Raw genomic sequence first — 13,846 nt, forward strand, 5'->3', positions numbered from 1 at the left:
GGGTGACCACTGAACCCCGAGTGACCTAACCACAGGCCCAACTCAGCCCACGCTCTGTGGGCAGCTGAGGGGATCTGGGGGCTGGACAGAGGCCCCTCCTTTCAGGACGTGGGAGGCCACGTCCAGGCCCACCTGCCGTTGGAGTCCGTGCACCGAGCCATCAGTCCGGGGCAGCTGGAGAGAGGCAGGCGGTCTCTGAGGCCTAAGCCTCCAAGAAAGCATGGGCAGATGGTCTCTGTCAGGCCCTGCACTGCTCTGGCTACCTCGAAGCTCATTTCTCAAATGGCAAGTGCCGGGTGGGTCCCATGGGCCAGTCTCATGGCCCTCAGAGCCCACACCAGCCAGGCCTCGTCAGCTCATCCACTGGGGAAGCTACCCGTCAGGGACTTGCACACTCCCCAGGTTCTATGCCTGCTTCTGGGGTGCTGACCCTCCTTCCCAGGCCTCGTGGGCAGCAGGGAGGCTCACGGCCAACCCTTACCCTGGCTCCGAGCTGCCCAGAGGGCTCAGTGCTCCCAAGTAGTGACCGCTATGGGCCCAGGTGAACAGGCTCCTCAGCAGGGGCAGACACCGGTGCAGAATCCCACATTCGTTGAGCCCTCCATTAGTCACAGGTGAGCTGCATCTGGGGTTCGGGTGGGGACCCACAGTGACAGGTCCGTGTATCCAGGACCGCATACCCCCCTGGAATACCGTAAGACCAGTGTTGGGAATGGGGAGGCTGAGGGGCTCTAGGACGGCTTCCTGGAGGAGGTGAAGGCTGAGGGACAGGTCACTTCAGCAGAGTACAAGACACAGAGAAAGCCGAGCAGGGAACTGACCCAATGCAGATGGCCTGGGGTACAGGGTACAGGGCGGCCTCCCCCATCAGGCGCGCTGAAGCTGGCCCAGGGTGCACACTGGGCCTGGGTGACAGTGGATCTCTGCATGGGGGGCAAGGAAGGGGCAAGTTCGAGCCCCCAGTCTCCCGTCTGAGAACGAGGGAAGCCCTGCGAGGTCGGTCTGAATTCACCCTCAGGAGAGAGCTGGAGCCCCTACGCCCATCCCGCCCGGAGGCATTCTGCTCATCTGCCTGTCCACCTGAAACAATACCACCCAGCCACTCAAACCACGTCCCGGAAAGATGCTCAGACCCCTGGGAAGTGTTCTGGGTTGACTTTAAGTGGGAAAAATGCAGACAGGACCTTAGAAATCACGTTGTAGAGGGGGAAACTGAGGCCCAGGGTGCATTGATGGTGCTTCAGTGGGCCAGCGGTCAGAGTCCAGTGCTGGGCCTGGCTCTGGCTGTGGAAGACAAGGGTTGGGGTAAGAGGCTGGACACTCCTTAGGCTCCCCGGCTCTCTCTTTGCGAGCAGGTCAGATCTGTTTTACAATCAACTTCTAAAGGTGGAGGGACCTATCCCCTGTGTTCTGGGGTCTTCCTGCAGCTGCCTCAGCTGGCACCTCCTGCCAGGCCAGTGTGCCCTCACAGGCCACCCCCACCCTCAGCCCTTGCTCTTCTCCTGACACCCCTCCCCTCTACAACCCACATGCAGCAGACCTAGTCTGTACCCTAAGACTGGCCCGATCCCCGACATTATGAACAATTCGTGAGGGCAGCAGTTCACCCAGCCCTGTTTTGTACACACACAATCCACCTAGCCTTTGGGGGGCCCACCTATCTGCTGAAGACCAAGGCCCAACCCTGCCTGACCCTGAGCCAGAAAGATCAGAAGCATCACGTTATCCCCACCCGCACCCAGACTGTGGGGGTCGTGGGTCAGCAACTGAGGTGTCATGAGGAATCGCTGCTGGAAGGGCGGGGCCAGCACCCCAGGGCCAGGACTCCCACGCCTAGCTGTACCTGAGAATCCTGCGGACCTTTAAATACGCTGACCTTCTGCCCCAAGAAGACAAGTCGTGCTGGACCACAGCAGGAAGATGCTCGGATGGGTTTTCTTTGGGGGACAGGATGGGGTCCATGTCAGCATGACCTCCCCAGCCCACCCTGAGGATGGCCAGAAAGGGGAACTGACCCAGTGCAGTCGGACTGGGTGTACAGTGTGAGTTCCTTCTCCCCTTCAGGTGGCCTCTGGAGAAGAAAGTGGCTGCTGGACATTTGTCCCTCCCTTCTGCAAGCCAGGCCTGCAGCCTCACCCCCACTGGCTCCAGGTTCCCCCATCAGCATGGGGGGATTCATTCAGCAGCTTGTGTAGGGGAAGGCCCTTCAGACGATGTCTCAACCCCGCACAAGCAGGACAGGAAGCCCGAGTCACACTGCTGCCCTCCCGTTCAGCTTCTTGCCATCCATGATCCAGGGCTGCCCACTTCGTAAGAGAAGATCTCCAGGTCCTAGACCATCAGGACCCCCATGCCTCCCCTGCCTCAAAACCCCTGGCCTGGGCAGGTTCAGAAAGAGGGGCAAGAAAGGGAGGCCAGAAATCTCCAGCCTCATTTGTGGATGTAAAAGCTTCACACCCACTTGCCAGGGCTGGCCCACCCCCTTCCCGTGCTTGGAGAGGAGGGAGCCCCTCCCCAGTCCCAGCCACTTCTGGTTTTCCTGGGGTGTCCTCTGCCCCAGTTGCCCATAGGGTATCCCAGGTGGCAAGTGACATGAGGGTTGGAGGCCCGGTGGCCCTGGTGTTCTGTGGGCTAATGAAAGTAGAGTTGGCACAGCTGGGCAGACCCAGGTAAGACACCCCTCCACCCCTCTTCCAGGGCTGCTCCCAATCCAGGGCTGGATGGGTCTTCACTTTGGGTCTGGGGCCTATTGGCAGAGACACAGGGCTCCAAGGGACAGCACACAGGCAGTGGCTCCAGGAGGAGCGCCCAGCTGGACTGGCTTAAAGGCTTCGGTCCATCTGGGGAGCGGGGGATGTGGTGTGCAGAACCCTGAGTCCCTCTGCAGAACCCTTTGCAGCCCCCTTTTTCTTCTATGAAAACCTATTCCTCCAGGCTCCCGCTGCTGTTGTATAAACACCTAGCTGCCTCTAGGTGCCTCCTGGTCAGGCCCTGACCACGAGAGAGAAGTCACTCCTGGCTCTGGGAAGTGTCTCCAGCTTCTGCAAGGAGGCAGGGGAGGGGCGTGGCTTCCAGGGGTCTGGATTGTCTATCCCTCCACTACTCACAACACCATCCCAGATACTAGCAGTGCCCTGAAACAGGTGTGCCAAGAAGGGCAGGCTGGGGTCAGAGGTGCAATCTACCACTACGGCCCCCCAGCTCTGCCCACCTTTTTGGGCCTCCTTGGCAAGAGCTGCTTCTCTGCCAGTCTCCAGGTTTTGTGACGTCCTGTGGGTTCTCTTGCCCCAGTACCCTTTCCCAGGCAAGATCCCTCTCCACATTTCAGGCTCCCCTCTGGCATCCACCTAAGCCAGGAATTATGGGCTGGGTGGATGTGCCTCCAGCCTCCTGCCACCACATTCACCACCCCGTGTTAGGGTGAGTAGGCTGTCTGTCCCCAGTCGGAGGCCATGATCTCTGGTTTCCTAGGACTATGGCAGGCATTTTGGATGCCCAGAGCTTAGTCCGCCTTGGGACAGGATGCCCAAATCTGGCATCATGGGGGGAGAAATAAATCATCCCGAAGGCGCACGTGGGAAGGGCCAGGGCTGCCGGCGCTAGCTGAGGAGCTGCATGACCCAAGCTTTGCGGGGCATCTTAGGTGGGAGGCTCCAGGAGAAGGGGCAGGACAGTGACCAAGGAGCGTCCCAAGGCGGGTTCCTCCTGGGGGAGCGGGTGTGCAATCCATCCGGCCAGGCGCTGGCCCCAGGCTGTTCCTCTGTGGCTCCGAGAGCCCCCTTTTCAGAGACTGCGGCCGTGGCGTCACCATCCCTCTGGGTCAAGTGACCCGGCAGTTTAAAGCCAGGGGTGTCTGGCTACGGACTCCGGGAGGATTAAACCTGCGACCAAGGGGCTTCTGGGAGTGGAGCCCCTGGATTAGGGGCGCACCCACCGACTTCTGCCAGAGTCCCGTTCCGAGCCTGGGGTCTTCCAAACTGGGCTTCGGAAGCCCCTCCCCACCTCCTGGCTCGCAGCTCCCCGCGAGGAACTGCCGCTCGCAGGCTCCCCTTTCCCCACCCTGCCCTCGCCTCTGCTATTGAGATGCAAATGGTTGCCAATTGTCGCCGAGCCGGCGGCGGCCAGAAGCAGATCCTTCCGCAGTCCCAGACAAAACTTTTAGCCTCTAAAAACTTTAGAACGAGAAGTAGTCCCTAGAGCCGGCCCCCGAACCCCCGCAGCGCCGTAGTCCCCACCTCCGGAGGACCCGGACTCCGGACGCGCGCCCCAGCTCGAGGAAGCACCAGGCTGGTGGGGGCGCGCGGAGGGGCGCGGCCAGTGAAGGGGCGAGGGGTGCGGAGGGATCGGCGGGGGCGGGGCCAGGGGCGGGGCCGGCGGGAGGGGCGGAGCGTAGGCCACTCTGCGCCTCACTAGTGCCTCGGCCGCGGGAGGGAGCGCAGGGGCGCGGGGTGCGAGCGCTGCTCAGCCCAGGGACGAGCCGGGGCGTGGAGCCGGGGCCGAGTGGCCAAAAGAGTACCGCGCCGCCCGCCATCCAGGAAGGAGAAGACAGTAGCGGGCTGCCGCTCGTGGGATTTCCCGGCGCGCGCGTGTTTGTGTGAGCCCCGCCGGCCCGGCGCAGGAGGCCGCCACCGGGCGCAGCGGGCAGCCGGCGGGCAGGCATGCCGCCACTCCTGGCGCCCCTGCTCTGCCTGGCGCTGCTGCCCGCGCTCGGCGCACGAGGTAGGCGCCCGCCCACTGCGAGTCCGCAACTTTCCGCGCCCTTCGGAAACTTTGGCAGCGCCCTACTCGCGCGCCCGGAGGGGCTGGGAGCGGGCGGCCAGGGTGGGGAGGGAGGGGGACCGGGCGTCCCGGGGCGGGGGTGCGTTGGGAGGGGAACAACCGGCGTCCAGGGCTGGGGGAGGACTGACCCTACCCGCACCGTCTGCCCAGTGGGGGTGAGCTCGTGCGGCGCGCTCCTGGAGCGGGGTTTGAAGCCGGCGTGGGACGCTGAGCAGCCCCGGAGGCCCAGCCCGGGGCTCGCCCTTCATTAGCTGTGCGTGGGGCTCGCCGCCGGGGCAGGCGAACTGCCTACTACTTTTCGATTTGAATCGAATTGGTTTTGGTTTCCTGTTGCTTTGGGGACTATTTATCTTTTTTGTTCGTTTCTGGCCCACGCCAGGGGCGGATGTTGGGGCGCGGAGTGTGGGGTCCGGGGCGCCGCGTTCGCCTTCCCCGAGCGGCGCGGCCCCTCCGGCAGCGGGGCGTGGTGGGCAGCGGGGCGCGAGGCGGGCCCGGCCTACCTACCCCGCTGGAGAGTTCGGGCAGGGCCGGGGTAAGGGGCGCCGACCCAGGACCCAAGCGTCCCGGGCTCCTGGGCGTCCCGCCTGCCGAGTCTCCTCCCCACGCCGGTTCGCTGTCCCCTGTCCCGGCTCACAATTTGGGGGGTGGCGCGAGCGCAGAAGACTCAGCTGCGACTGCTGGGACTTTCCCTTTGCGGAGTTCAAGTTTGGAAACCTTGCCCGGTGAAGAGTGGGACGTGGGGAGGGGGCTCTTACTCCTCTCTTCACGTGGAGGGGGTCTCTGAGGAATCTCGTGGTGATTAATTCAATTCCTCCAGAAGTTGGAGGGGAGAATTAGCGCCCCACTTCCAGAAGGTAGAGTTCCATGTCATGCCCCCTCCCTGCCTCCTTGAGGGGCTTAATTTACAGTCCTGGTAAGATGGGGGGGGCTTGATTAATTGATCTCTTCTTGGGAATGGGGTCAAATTCCTTCTTAATGGGTCATCTTCATCCTCCTCCCCTGGTGTATGGGGGGGCCGGCCCTGAAGATGCCCGAGGGAGCAGGTATTGGGTGTCTGTGGAGGCGGGGCCAGGTCCCCAGGGTGCAGTCCCTGTGCCCCAGGAGGCCGCCCTGGCACCACAATGGGCTGCTCTGATTCCTCGGCCGGCCGGCGCTTTGTTGGCGGGTGGGGCGGCTGGCCTTGCAGCTGTCGCATTTTCCCACGAATGGGGAGCCAGAGTGGGGCCACCCCCCAGCGCCGCCCCCTCACAGAACATGTTTGAACAGCAAGACAATCCTGGTGGCTGGATAGGGGCCCCAGCCCAGCTCGGTTCCCCAGTGAAGATGGGGTGGGGGTTCGATGTTTGGGAGAGGGCCCAGGGCCATCTCAGGTTTTCTCCACTGCTGTCCAGGTAGCATTTCAGGCCACCACTCCCCACTTTGAGCGGGACCTGTGCACCTGCCACCCAGCCAACCTGTTCCCCCTCTTCCCCATTTCTGACTACAGATCTCTGGGTAGAATGTTGAAGCTCCTTGGGGTTCATTGAGGGAGGGTCTTCCTGAGGGCCCTTGCCCCCAAGAACCCCATTATTCACAGAGCCTCCGAGGTGAGGGGGGGGCCATGTCCCTTGGGGTGGGCCTCTCCCTCAGCTGAGGGCTCTGGTGCCTCAGCGGCTGACCTCTCCTCTTGCCCCTCCCCAGGCCTGCGGTGTTCCCAGCCCAGCGAGACCTGCATGAATGGCGGGAAGTGTGAAGTGTTCCCCAACGGCACCGAGGCCTGTGTGTGAGTACGCGCCCCTGCGGGACCTGTTGCTTTTGTCAGGAGCTGAGCCCCTGCCTTCTGCAGCGGGGCCAGCAGGGACAGAACACTAGACCATTGTCCTTTGGAGATGGCCCAGGAGGCTGGGCGCTGTCACGTGCTACTTTTATTGGACAAAGTCAGGCAATTACTTAATCACCAGCAATTATGCTTCGTGTGGAGCTGGTCTGGCCTCTGGAAGTTTGAGCACTCCTTTGTGGGCTCCTGAGGTGCTAAGTGGGAATCCCCGGTACCCTGTTTCTTCCTAAAGTCCCTGAGCAACAATTGATACTTGCCAGGGAGGCTGTGGACCACTTATAGAGAGGCCCAGCTGCCACCACCCTGCCAGCTGCGGAGCACCTCCTCAAGGCCAGACACCTCAGAAAGAAATTGACCATTTCAAAGCGAAACCTGCCCTTCTCTGCCCTCTGCCTTGCCAGCTCGCTCCTCTCTGGCTTCAGGTGAAGTCGGGGAAGAGAAGTTGGAACTCATCTTATAGGCCACACCCATCTCCCCTGCTTGGCAGGCGGTGGGGGGAGGTGGGAGTACCTGCTGCAAGTTTGGTTTCTGTCCTGGCATCTGCGACTCTGACCCCCTAACCAACTGGCCCTTTGGCCTCCTAAGCCTTAGGTCCCAAACTCTGAAATGGGCGGACATTGGGGAATGGGGGGTGCATGTCTGTGGGCTGCCTTCCTCGGAGTCCCAGTCAGCCTCTGGGAAGTTTTTCTCTGCCTTGGCCGATGCCCTTCAACTTGAGTTCATCCCTGATGGGAATAATGAGGAGTCGCTTGCTGGCTGGAGAGAGGGCCCGTCCCCCTGGAGGCTACAGAGGAGGAAGGGCTCCCCAGCCTGGCGCGCCCTCATTCCAAGTGCCCAGGGCCTATTCCCTTGACAACCCCAGCCAGTGGGCAAGCGGCCCCCTCCTTCGCCTGCCCACACCCTCCCCACACTGAAGCCAATTAAGCAGGTCTGTGAGCAGTTTAATGGACAAAGCGGATTGTGTCTTTGTCAGACGCTAATGAATGCACACTTTTTTTTTTTTTTTTGCTTTTTTGGGGCCTTTTTCTCCTCCTGCAGAAGCCTCATCGACGCTTGATGCCCTAAATCTTGTTTCCTTTCATTCAGAGACCGACAGCTGGGATTCAGTAGAAGTGCAGCGGCTATTGTTGGGGGAGGCGGATTAATGCTGTGTGATTAATTATGCGTAGCTTCCCAGAATGCACAGCTCCCTCCCCACCCGCCTGCTTCTGCAAGGGGCGGTGAGAGTCTCTGTAGTACTTCTGCTGTGAGGGTTTGGGGAAGACAGGAGGGGGTGCTGTGCTGGGGAAAGTGGGAGCAGAGTCCTTTCAGTGCCACCAGGGAGTAGGGACAGCCTGGCCCAGAGGACGCTGAGATCTCTCTAGGCTGAAGCCTGAGCTGCCCGGGCCAGAAAGGGGGTGCCTTGGGATACAAGCTGCCACGCTGTATCCCTCCCTGATATCGGGGTGAGACACTTCAAGGGGACAGAGCGATAGTGAGACGTGCTCTCCCACCCCCAAGCCTGACTCCTCGGGAGCCCTGCCAGCTCAAGCCAGGCCGCTGATCAGGGTTTGGGATCAGGGTTTGGGTCGTGTCTCTCCTGGGGGCCTGGTGCTCCCTCCTCCTGGCGGGAAGCCTGCCTCAGCCTGGCCTGGCACTCAGCCGAGCTCAGCCCACAGAGACCCATTGTGCACACCCCCCAGATCCACTTGGAAGGCGAGCGGAAGCGGCGTCCTCAGAGGCCCCACCTCTGGGCGGCACCATGTTGGAGGCGAGGGATCAGAGCCAGGCCCAGGTGTGGAGAGGCCCAGGTCCAGACTCACCGTGCAGTGGGGGGGGGTGTTGCGGCCACTCTGGGCAGGGTTCTGGCCCCCTCCACTTCTGGAGCCTGTGCCTTCTGCTCTCGCCCCACCGTTCCCAGAGGCCCTGGGATCTCTGTTAGCATGGGAGGCCGGGCTCTCCTGGCTGAGGGGAAAGCCACCTTCTTTCCTGAAGGTGCAGGGGTGCAGGTGTCTGGAGCCCTACCGACCTGGGTACGAAGCCCGGCTCTGCAGCCCCCAGTGGACCCCTGAAAGTTCTTGGACTGTGTGCCGGTTTGCTGGCTTCCCTGTGGACAGAGCGTGGGAAACGGCGGTGTCAGTGCCAGCCGGGTACGTTAATACCTGGTGAATCATGTTTCCACCCCAAAGAGATGGAACCTTCTCCAGAAGCTGTTAGTCAGGTGGCTGCAGGGCTCAGGCTTGGAAAAAGAGGTTTCTATCAGTGCAGACGCCTTCCCAGGAAGTCCTAGAGGCCGGGAGGAAAGGCTCCCCGCACGTCCCCATCCCTGTGTGTGGAGTGCCGTCTCTGGACAGCTGCTATGTGGGAGGCTGGTGGCCTGTGGGCAGGCCCGGGGGGGGGGGGTCATTGCAGCCCTCTTCCCGTCTCCAGCCCTTAGCAGACCCCCCTCAGTGTTGAGCCCCCTTCTGGCGCCTGTGCCTTCCAGCTCTCTCGTTCCACCATTCCTGGAGGCCCTGGGAGGTCTGCCTGTGTGGGGGCTGGTCTCTCCTGGCTGAGGGGGAGGCCACCTTCTTTCCTGAAGGCGCCAGGGTGCAGGCGTCCAGAGCCATTACTGAATTGGGCTCCCTCTCTTTCCTTTTGATTAGGGGAAGGAGAGGGTCTTTAGGGACTGCTGTCCTCTGGGTGAGTGTGCATTGTTGGTCTGAAAGGCTTAAGGGAGTTTCCGGTTCTGGGCTGAGAGCTGAGGTCCCGGATGTCTGAGATACTCCCCAGGCCTGTGAGAGTCAGAATTTCACTGGGGCGTCATCCCGGTGCTCACAGAGATGGGGTAAGCCGTCATACCCAGAGCACTGGCAGGAGAGTCCAGGTAGCTGTAGGTGGTGGCTTGAGTGTCCTGTGTTTGAGGCCTGGCTCCTCACCCCCATTCTCCGTGACCTTGGGTCATCGGGCCACCTGACCTGGGACTCCCCGTGTGTAACATGGGTCTGATACACGATTGATCGCTTAGTGGTGCGTAATGGCTGTGTAAGAACAGTGTAGGGTGGGCACCGGGGAGCCTGTTTCCTCCTGCCTTCTCCTTTTGAGCTGACAGTGCTGGTTTCAGGATCCCCATTCTAGAGTGTTTAGTTAGCTAATGAGTTAATTCAGAGAACCCAAAGGGTGCTGCCTGGTGGGCCCGGCCCCGCATGGCACTGCCTGGGAGGGGGCCCCCCACACCGAGCCTGAGGATCTTGTTACCCACGATGGCTCCAAGCAGCAGCCGTCTTGGCTTCCTCCCGCGGACACTTTTGGGTGCCCGCTGTCTGCTAGGTTCTGCTCTAGGCATTGGCACAGCAGGCTCAGGTTAGACACAGCCCCTGCCCTCGTGGAGTTGACATCCCAGTGCGAGGGCAGGAGAGGCACTGGCATGTGCATGTGACGTGTCTGGTGGAGGAGAGCTCAGTGGGCAGGGAGCTTCCAGCAACCCTGCAGCACTGTGGGTCGGGCACCTGGAAGCACAGAATCCTGGGCTTGGCCCCAGGGTCACACGCCCAGAACTGGGCCTGGCCCCGCCTCTTTCTTTCTTGTGTTCCTAACCACTGCCCCTCCTGCCACAACGTCCACGGCCTTCCCTGGCCACTCTTCGAGGAAGCAGTGCTGAGACTACGACTTCCCTTTAAAAGAGGAGGTTCAGAGGTTCAGGCGGGAAGTGGCTTGGGCGGGAAGTGACTGGGCCAGCTGCCCGACTTTGGAGGGACGGAACGGAGGAACGGAACGTTATGCATCTTCTGTCACCTGGTCTGGCCGTTTCCATTGAGTCACCTGCGAGTCTTGGGTGAAGCGTCGTGGGTGAGGCCGGGGGGAGGAACAGGTTAATTCTCACCCTCACCCTTAGGCTGAGAATGAAAAGCTCCCCTCGAGGACTTCCTCTGTTTACACAGTGCCTCGGCTTCAAGAACACAGGGTTAGAAAAACACATGTTGAACCACCCTGTCAACTCGAAAGTCTCACCTCCCTACTTCCACTGTGGGGAGACATCAAGGAACATGCCTTCATTAAAGGAAGGTGCCTTCGTGGGCCAAGCCCTACCTCTGAACAGCAGCCAACATTTTTTCCATTGAAAAAAATAATGATAATATTTTTTAGAAAGAGAAAGAAAACTGCCCTTAACAGGAAGCGGGTGGGGGCAGGGCAAACAATTGACCAGGGAGCAGCTCCTAACAGGATATCTGAGCTGGGTTGGCGCTGGGGGCACAGGCTGGGTGCTGGGACCCCCCAGAGGCTGAGGTGGCAGGGGAGAGGGTCCCCAAGTGCCAGGTTGAAGCCTGAAGGCCCTGTGTGAGCTGAGACCGGCTCCCTTCCTCATTTGCTGCGCCTTTGATGGGTGGCAGTGACTGTCGTTGGCAGATAGGGCCCACTGGACAGTGCCAGGCTGGGCTGAAGGGTTGTGCCCTCCTGGGGTGGGGAGGACACCTTTCCTGTTTCATGTCTCGTCTATAAATAGTGAAAGGATGTGGCTTTCAGAGTTGATTGAGTGTCTAGATTGCTTTCCTCAATAATGGAACAGTAATAACTCCACACACAGACAGGTGCTTTTATCTGGCATAATAAAACCCCTGGCAGACCTGTTACTCAACTGGCTCCCACCCGCTCCAGGTGTTAGCCAGCTCTGCCCTTTTTTTTTAATGCCCAGTTTACAGGTGGGAAAAACTGAGGCTGAGTGGTTAAGAGGCTGGGCACGGGGGTGGGAATCCGAGGCCAGCTTACGTCAGCTTTCACCTTTGTATGCAGACATATCTAGAACTTTCCCAAGCCTTCCCAGAGGCTGTAATGAGCGGCTGCCTTCAGGGCATTGTGACAGTGAGTTAGGATGTGTTGGATGTTCCTGAAGGTTCCCAGCACGGCTGGGGCTTGGCTGTCTCTGATTTGCTGTGCCCGTCAGACATGCATCTCCTCCCTGGGCCTCAATTCCCCCTCTGTACAGGAGAGGGTTGGTTAGGTGGCCCCCGAGCTCCCTTCCTGCTGTGTCCCAGTAAGGCCTTGGAATGGTCCTGCAAGTACCCGGGTGGTGCTGGTGGGCAGAGGAGCTGGGGCGTCGGGCCTGGTCGTGTGACAAGGCAGGTTCCGCCAGTCTGGGGCCAGCTCTGGGCTCTGTTCTCGCCACTGGGCCCTGACTGCTGGGGAGGGGACCATGATTGACATGCTCTGAGGGGATGGGGGGAGAGGACTGCCCTTTTCCCAAGCGGCCCTCTCCTGGCATCTCAAGGCCTCGCCCCACCCTGCCATGTTCTCTGAGAACACCAAGGAGTCGACAACTAGATTTTGAGGGGAATGGATATATATACGGGTATCTTGGTGGCAAATGACGTATCATAAGTTGCGCCATTTTAGCCGCTTAAAGTGTACAATTCAGTAGCCATTTGTACATTCATAGGGTTGTGCAGCCATCACTGTGACCTAGTTCCAGAACTTTTTCATCACCCCCGACACAAACCTCAAACCCGTTAAGCAGACACCCCGTCTCCCATACCCTGGCCCCTGGCAAGCCCAACTCTGCTTTCTGTGTCTGGATTTGCCTAGCCTGGATGTTTCCTGTGGATAGACTCACACAGCACATGGCTGTTCGTGTTTGGCGTCTTTCACTGAGCATGTCCCCAAGGTTGTCCTACGCCGTCAATGTGTCGGTGCTTTACTCCCCAAAGACCGGCACGGATTGGCCAGTGGCGGACACCAGCATGCGAGGCCTTGAACTGTCTTGAACGCAAGTCCGGAAGAGGTGGGGTGGGGGTGGGGTGGATGTCTGGAAGGCTTCCTGGAAGAACTGGCACTTACTTCTGGGCCTGTGTGACTGCCCACCTGGCAGTCCTGGAGCCCTTGAGTAGGGCCTGGTATGTCCGGGTCAGTGAGTTGGGGTGGCCTGGTCTGCTTGCTCCTGGACACAGACAGGGCCCCTTCCAACTTGCTGTCAGGCTCGGGAATGTTCCATATGTCCTATAGGGCACCAGGATGGTCTGGGGACCCTTGACAGAGCTGTCCCCTCTGGTCAGGTAGATGTGTGCCTGTTAGCATCGGGACACCTGCTCCTCCCCAGTGGGGGTGGGGGTTAGATGGCCCCCCCCCAGGACAGATCGCTCACTCTCTGCATCTGTGAGACCTGTGGAATTCTGGGAACAGAAGTCCCCCTCCCCCGTGTTTCACCGTTGAGTGGTCCCTTCTCGCTGTGGGTCTCCTCCCAACCCTGCACTCACTGCCCTTGTGATGGAAGCATTCTGGGAAATGTGCCCTCTAAACCTCCACTCCCCCTATGCTCAGGGTCTGGGGTCTGGACATTGTGTCATTAATACTTTGGAGTGAATTAGTTAGGTTAAGTCTTGCCCTTTCCCTGTTTTCTCCCTGGTGCAAAGCTGTGTCTTTGAGTGGGTGGGTGCCCCATCAGGTGGGTCGTGGGCACCTCCGAGGAGCCTGGCCTCCTGCCAGGCAGCCCACCCTTCTCTGCAGCTCAGGCCTCCCAGGGCCCCCAGCCTATGGGTCTTGCACTATGGGTCTTGGGCTTTCCTGTGCAGGGGGCCTCCCTTCACCTGAGCCGTGGGGGCAGCCCTGGGGGGCCAGAAGCTTCCTGGAAGGGAGCACCTGGGGTCCAGGTTTCAAGTGAGCCTGGGGGGTGTCCACTGGGCAGACCTGGTCTCTGATTTCCACACCCGAGGGTCACTCAGGCACGGCTGCCGTGGCCTGCCTGGCCTCCATCTGGGAGTTCTCAGGCCACAAGCTATTATAGCATCAGGCCAGACCCAAGTGCTTCTCTGGGTCCTCCACCCCGAGAGCTTGCCTCCAAGATGGGGCCCCTGATCACAGGACACTTGTTGACTCACCTGGCCCCACCTGCACAGGGCTGCTCGGGGACAGGTGGGCAGGAGGTGGGAGCTGCTCTCTCCAGTGGGAAGTCAGCCAAGTCCCAGGTTGGTCAGGATTTTCCCCACAGCAGTGGCCGTGGTGTGACTCCCGCTCAGCAGGTCTGAGGCTATGACGTGCTGGCCTCGCCCTAGTGAGAGGCTGAGAGAGCTTGCCCCTGGCCTGTACCGCTCGCCCCATCTCTGGGCAGGACGTCAGTTGTGTGCCTCTGAAGCGCTTGCAGTGGTTGTTCTTTTATGCTGGGTACACGGTCCCCGTGTTGCTCTGTTGACACCTGATTTGCTGAGCAAGTTCTTCCCCCACAGGTAGCGAGAAAGGCCAGCCTCATCCAGCCCGAGCCGAGGCCTTGGGCAGGCAGGTCCCCAGTTGTCCTATTTGTCCCGG

At 60.4% G+C, this 13,846-nt stretch overlaps 1 protein-coding gene across 2 annotated transcripts in view; it reads left to right on the forward strand.

Annotated features, from left to right (window-relative positions):
• The first annotated feature begins 4,425 nt into the window (after nt 1-4,425).
• The window catches only part of NOTCH1 (notch receptor 1), a 46,103-nt gene continuing 36,682 nt past the window's right edge, over nt 4,426-13,846 (forward strand). The window contains exons 1-2 of one of the 2 annotated variants that reach the window (XM_081067313.1): nt 4,426-4,719; nt 6,460-6,541. In XM_081067313.1, the coding sequence (XP_080923439.1) occupies nt 4,659-4,719; nt 6,460-6,541 (143 nt within the window). In that variant the 5' untranslated portion in view covers nt 4,426-4,658. Of the gene's footprint in view, nt 4,720-4,913; nt 5,033-6,459; nt 6,542-13,846 lie in introns of those variants that run through there. The other variant, XM_081067314.1, reaches the window with a different exon arrangement.

Source organism: Rhinolophus hipposideros, assembly GCF_964194185.1.
Source record: "Rhinolophus hipposideros genome assembly, chromosome: 11".
Taxonomy (NCBI): domain Eukaryota; kingdom Metazoa; phylum Chordata; class Mammalia; order Chiroptera; family Rhinolophidae; genus Rhinolophus; species Rhinolophus hipposideros.